The sequence below is a fragment of the Neolamprologus multifasciatus genome, chromosome 2 (genome assembly GCF_963576455.1).
Source record: "Neolamprologus multifasciatus chromosome 2, fNeoMul1.2, whole genome shotgun sequence".
NCBI lineage: Eukaryota > Metazoa > Chordata > Actinopteri > Cichliformes > Cichlidae > Neolamprologus > Neolamprologus multifasciatus.
In genome coordinates this window covers 12628196-12634132 of record NC_140440.1, presented here as the reverse complement: position 1 = coordinate 12634132, position 5937 = coordinate 12628196, and the positions used below count along the sequence as shown (strand labels likewise).

The 5937-nt window shown below is 35.8% G+C and overlaps 1 protein-coding gene across 1 annotated transcript; it reads left to right on the top strand.

Moving 5' to 3' along the window:
• The first annotated feature begins 1980 nt into the window (after window positions 1–1980).
• Window positions 1981–5937, top strand: LOC146524043 (uncharacterized). Its single transcript, XM_085184148.1, has 6 exons — window positions 1981–2688; window positions 2846–3178; window positions 3283–3627; window positions 4424–4540; window positions 4926–4990; window positions 5697–5937. The coding sequence occupies exons 1-6, from the start codon at window positions 2646–2648 to the stop codon at window positions 5832–5834; spliced, it is 1041 nt and encodes a 346-aa protein (XP_085040274.1). The 5' UTR covers window positions 1981–2645; the 3' UTR covers window positions 5835–5937.

Sequence of the window (5937 nt, the reverse complement as noted above, 5' to 3'; positions counted from 1 at the left end):
TTTTCAGGCAAGATAACAAGTTTAAACTAACATAACATAAAGCCAGCCCTGCTTAAGTGCTTTGTAGCTCTTCTCTCACTTTATGTCTCATAGTGGCTCATAGAGAGATCTGTGCTGGGTAAACAGCTTCAGGTATTGGCCACTGAAGAAATGGCCTATCACAAGTGTTGTTTTTGTCAGTGAAGCTGTTGAATGTTACTTTGCTTTTTGTTGTCTTGACTTGTGGGAAAACACTCACTGAAGCCATAGCTGGAAAATATTTTCACAAAGAAATTCAGACTTAAAACAAATTAGTCTTTAACATTAATTATAGTTAAAAGCTGTAAATGTGCCATGCTCTTGAATTTACTGACAAATTAGCAAGGGGACGTTGTGTCTCTGCATGAATTTCCTTTTAGCTGTTACCTTAAGTAACATTTTGACATGGGCATTTCAGAAAATAATGAGGATATGAGAAAAAAGTTCTGATATGTATATATGAAGCTCTAGCTCAGTGACTAATAACACTTTTATATGTGCTTTTTTTAATATGACAAAGAGCAGAAGAGTATTAGATCCAGCAATTTGTTTTCTAATAGTTAGCAGAATTAATTGCAAAATTAAGAAATTAAAGAAATTCCTTTGTCAGGCAAAATTACTCTATGGTTGATCTATGATTTAAGTAAAAACTTACTTATTATATTCCAAGAAAACCATAAAGCATTATTTACGCTGTGGTTACCTCTGTAACTTGTAAATAACTACCGTTTAGGTGTGCAGACCTGACAAAGTTTCTCGTTTGTCAGGTCTGGTTTAAAAACACCAAACTGCTGACAGCAATAACACTCCATTCATAGAATTTTAATGAAACTTAAACAATTAAAACGCTAATGTTACAGTAGTTTGATCCATCTGTTGGGGTCATACTCAAAATAAAGTAATGTATTTATGTATTTATTTATTAAAAGTAATGCAGTACTTTATTTAATATCTAACATAATATCTAAGAATGCTATTCATTACACATTACTTTTGTGTTACACCATAACATGTATATCAGGGGTTCCCAACCCCCGGCTACAGACGTGTCGTTTGGTACCGGGCCGCGACAGTTGAGGCTCGGGTGTGAAATTTATGGTTTTCAGGCTTTTTATCGTTAACTGGGTTTACCTGGGTCTTTTCACGTGCCGTAGTTGTGTGTCTTATTTTGAAAGAAATGTTTACGTGTTACCATGGCGACCAGAGAGCATTAAGAGACAGAGAGGAGATGCTTCTCCTGAAATGTGCCAACTCTCAATGTTGTTGGCGCAACATTTTAAAAAGGTTTTGCAGAGTGAATTCGTGTTTATTATAATATTTACACAGTTTTTGTCTTGGTCGTATCATTTTATTTTGTTGTATTTATCCGTGACACCTTAAAGGCCGGTCCATGAAAATACTGTCTGTCATTAAACCGGATCGGTGCCGCAAAAAGGACCGCTGATATGACATGAAATACCACAGTCCAACCCATTAACAGCACCAATAGGGCGAGGAATACCTCATAGGGACATAGATAGTGTTTATTTTAGTGTTTATGTAGGAACAAGAAACTAAGAACACAAAGCAAAGTTGAAAACCAGTCCAAAAAGAAGAAAAAGAAGTGATCCCCATAGTTACTCCATAATAGAAACATACAGGAGAAATGGAGGCTACAATTCTAGAAGCTTTACTGCTCACCACTGTTTCCTTTACCTGTTAGAGCGAATGACTGAGAAATCAGTGACGTTTTGTTTAGAGAAGCAAGCATACTGTGAAAAAGTGGTTGCTCCTCACCTATTCACATAGAGCTAAGTAGGTTTCGATTTTTTTCCCCACTTTAATAATAAACGCCTTCATTTAGAAACTGCATTTTGTGTTTAATATCGTTGAATATTTGTTTTACAGATCTGAAACATATAAGTTTGACAAACATAGAAACAATTGGAAATCCGGAAGGGTGACAAGCACTTTTTCCACCTTTCTGTATCTCAGTTTGTGGTGTCTAATCAAATTGTTTGATCACAGGTGGATATCTGGCCTAATTGTTGTTTCTACCTTAAGAAGTGAAACTAAAGTAAGAAAACTCACCGTGAACTAATTCTAATTATCGTTTTTGTTATGTGCTTTAAAGTGATCATAAACAGTTTGCACCTACATCAACTGCAGGTATATTCATGATTTTTATAGAAAAATCGTGAAATTAAAGAAGTGAAAATGATTTTGTGAAACTTTTGCATCTTTGTATCCTTATATTTGTGCTGGTAGACACAACATAAACCATCATTTAAATACTAATACAAAGTGGCAAAGTAGTATCTTCTGATGTTAAAGATTTACAGAGCTTGTGACTAACAATAATCAACTAATAATTACAGAAACAATAACTTCAGTCATAAGTGGCCTTAATAAAGACACTGAGAACTGATAACACACTGCTACCAGAAGGTACTAAGAAAGACATACGTTTATAAGACGTCTTTTATCAAATGAAAATTGATCAAAGGTTTGCTGAATGGGGGAGGGGTAATTTCCTACATTTCAGCCAATCACTGATTTCTGCTTTGGAAACCTTTATAACCTTGTGACTAAACCTTCCATATGGGCAAGAAGAGATCAGTAGCGTGGGACTAGAGTGCTGCACCACGATGATTGTGAGAATAACAGCTTTGATTCTTCTTTGCGCACCAGGTAAGTGCAAAATATGATGGGAAACATGTGCTTGCACTGCACTGTTCGTGAAACCCATCGTGCATCTCAGTGATGGCTATGTAACAACCTTTCTAATGTAGCATTGATTTTGTCCATTTGTGTTGTAACTCTGTTGTTATTTGTCTTTCTTCTTCAGCCGAGATTCAAACTTCAGATGTTCCTCAGTTGATCTCTTTGACTGTTGCTGACCTTGGTGACAATGTTACTTTTGGCTGTGAGGTCTCTGAGAAGGAGTTAAAATCCTTACACTGGTATAAACAGTCTCTGGGACACTTACCCCAAAGTGTTGCTTCTGTTATTCTTGACAAAATAACTTTAACTGATGCGTTTAAAGATTCACGTTTCACATTGAACAAAGAAATATTTACTATCAGAAATGTCAGCAAAGAGGACGAAGCAACATATTTCTGTCAAACGCGGACCACATATTCACAGATGTTCAGCAGTGGCACATTCTTGGCTGTGAAAGGTAATATGTTTCCCTTTTTGTACCAAAACAGTTCAGTGATACTGACGCAAATCAGTTTAATCAATTACAAAAAGTTTATATTACAAATCTGCCTTAATTCACAGATCACAATCATCAGAAATCTGTCTACGTGAAACAAAATCCAGAGAAAGAGTTTGTTCTTCTGGGAGGCTCTGTGACACTCGAATGTTCAGTTCTCTCCAAGAACAAAGAAAAAGCACTGCAATGTCCAGGTGACCACAGAGCGTACTGGTTCAGAGCTGGATCTGAAGGTTTTGCTCCAAACATCATTTACCCTCTCGTGAACAACAGTGATGAAGCTCTTAAGAGACGATGCATCTACAGCCTGACCAAAACCATACAGAACTCCTCCGATGTCGGGACTTACTACTGTGCTGTTGTGACATGTGGGGAGATCCTGCTTGGTGAAGGAACTAAGGTGGAGACACGTATGTATTTGTCTTTAAATCTTAAATTATCTTGCATTAAAGTATAAAACACTTACTAAGAGATAGTACAAAAAACATCAGACTAAGTACTGTAATGCAATGTTATTAATTCCATGCAGCACAATGCTTGGGATAGTCTCTAAATATCACACTTTATTCAAGTTACATAGTACAGACAAATGTAATGCGCCACTGCTCGTTTCATCTAGCCTCCCAGACCTCTAATCAGAGTTATATAAGATTAATAGTTTAATCTTAATAGTTATCATTTCACTTTAATTGCCACAGGTACATAAAACAAAAAAACAAAGCACAAACATGCAGTCTGCCTTCACAAACATTTGTGAAACACCAGATTGTTGAATTCAAGCATAGTACTGTAATAGGACGCACAGTGACAACAGTTTGTGAAATTTCTTTCCTCCTACATGCTCCAGTATAAATGTTTTTATTGCAGTGGAAGGAACAAAGCCTCCAAACAAAGTGGCAAACCACATGAAGTTACAGTGTGATGTTGTTGAGTGTTGAGAAGCATAGTGCATAGTGCATAAAAGTCACCAATGCTTTGCAGACTCAATAGATGTTCCAAACTTCCGCAAGCATTAACAGCAGCACAAATACTGTGCTATGAATACAAATATTCATCGTAAGCTGTCTCTAGCTCTACAAAAGTAGAATATTGTTCATTATAAGAACATTTCTGCAACAACTGATAAATTCCATGATCACATATTAAATTAAACAGTCTCTCTCTCTCTCTCTCTCTCTCTCTCTCTCTCTCTTTTAACTAATGTAGGACCAGGATTAGGCCCTGTTGTCCTTATTCTTGGAGTTCTGCTCGGTTGTTGCATTTCTGTGATTGTGCTTCTTCTTTTGTACCCCAGAGGGACAAATGTTTGTCAGCATTGCAAAGGTGGGTTTATCATAACTGTGTGTGTGTGTGTGTGTGTGTGTGTGTGTGTGTAAAGATAGATTTTTAAACTAAAATTATGTTTAAGATCCAAATATTTGTTTCACTTTATCATACCAGGACAACAACAAGAACACAGGATTACAATAAAAATAAATCACTGCATTTATATAACCTTGTTGCACAATTCTTGTGTGAGTAAACACTCAGTGGAACACTTGTAGTCATCTTCTTCCCTGTAGTAGAGGATGTGTGTTTGAAAAGCAAAAGTTGTCATATCACAACATTGTATTGCAAAAATAAATACTAAAGATCCATCGCTTAAAACTTCTGTTTCAATGTTACCACACTATTATTCCAATCATATCCCCAAATCTTATTTCTTTAGGGGAAATACGTGGGACCAATCATGCTGGATGTGACGTGTCAAATGTGGGCCAATCAAATGATTTGGTAAATATGCTTTTACTATATATTCTGCAGCATGGCTTTGGAAAAGAGATTAGAAATTTCATACCCACAACATATAATAAAGATATCACAATGTCTTGTTAAATTTGCTACAATACAAAGTGTTGGAATAAAGTTAATTGGTGCACATACAGTTAGTTTTACAAATGAAATTGTAGAATTATTTACGGGATTAATAGAACAAACCAAACCCGTACCATTAGAGATGGAGGCTTCAGAACTGAACATCTTAACTGTGTTGACTGTATTTGTAATCTAGTGTCACCTGAAAATCACCAGCCTCCAATATTGATTTTCTGACTTGTCCCTTTACATTGAGAAACATTATTTGGAAATTATTCCACAATTTGTAGACCTATTTCTTTTGCAGATTGGTGAAACCGCCCATCTTTACTTCTGAGAGACTTTAGTCAAAGCTGAAAATATGCACTTACTTGATTTAAAATCCACTTTGATGGAAGTAAAATTACTGAAACATTTCATTGCGCAAAAACTTATCGACCCAACAACATAGAAATGCTGATTAAAAATTCTAAGATTTATTGCAAAATATTAGAATAATCTTACAAGTTAGTTTTTTTTTTTTTTAAATAGTAGATATATTGCACATATGTAATTTCTGACTAGTCCAATAATCTTACTTGAGTTGAAGTTGATGACATAAATTCTAAAATACCTGTAATTTCAGATGATGACTGATGCTGCAGTCCATTACTCCTCAGTGAGAGTAAACAGAGGGAACAGGAAGAGGAGAGAGTCAACACAAGACTGTGTGTATGCTGCTGTTAGACAAGATTCCCACACTCAGCGGCAACCATCAGCATAAGCCAAGAAGGGCAGGAGTTGTAGTCCTTTAATAGATGCTGTGGCCTTTCTAATATGTGTTAAAATAAACAGTTCCAATAAAAGTGTTTTTTTTTTCTAAAAAA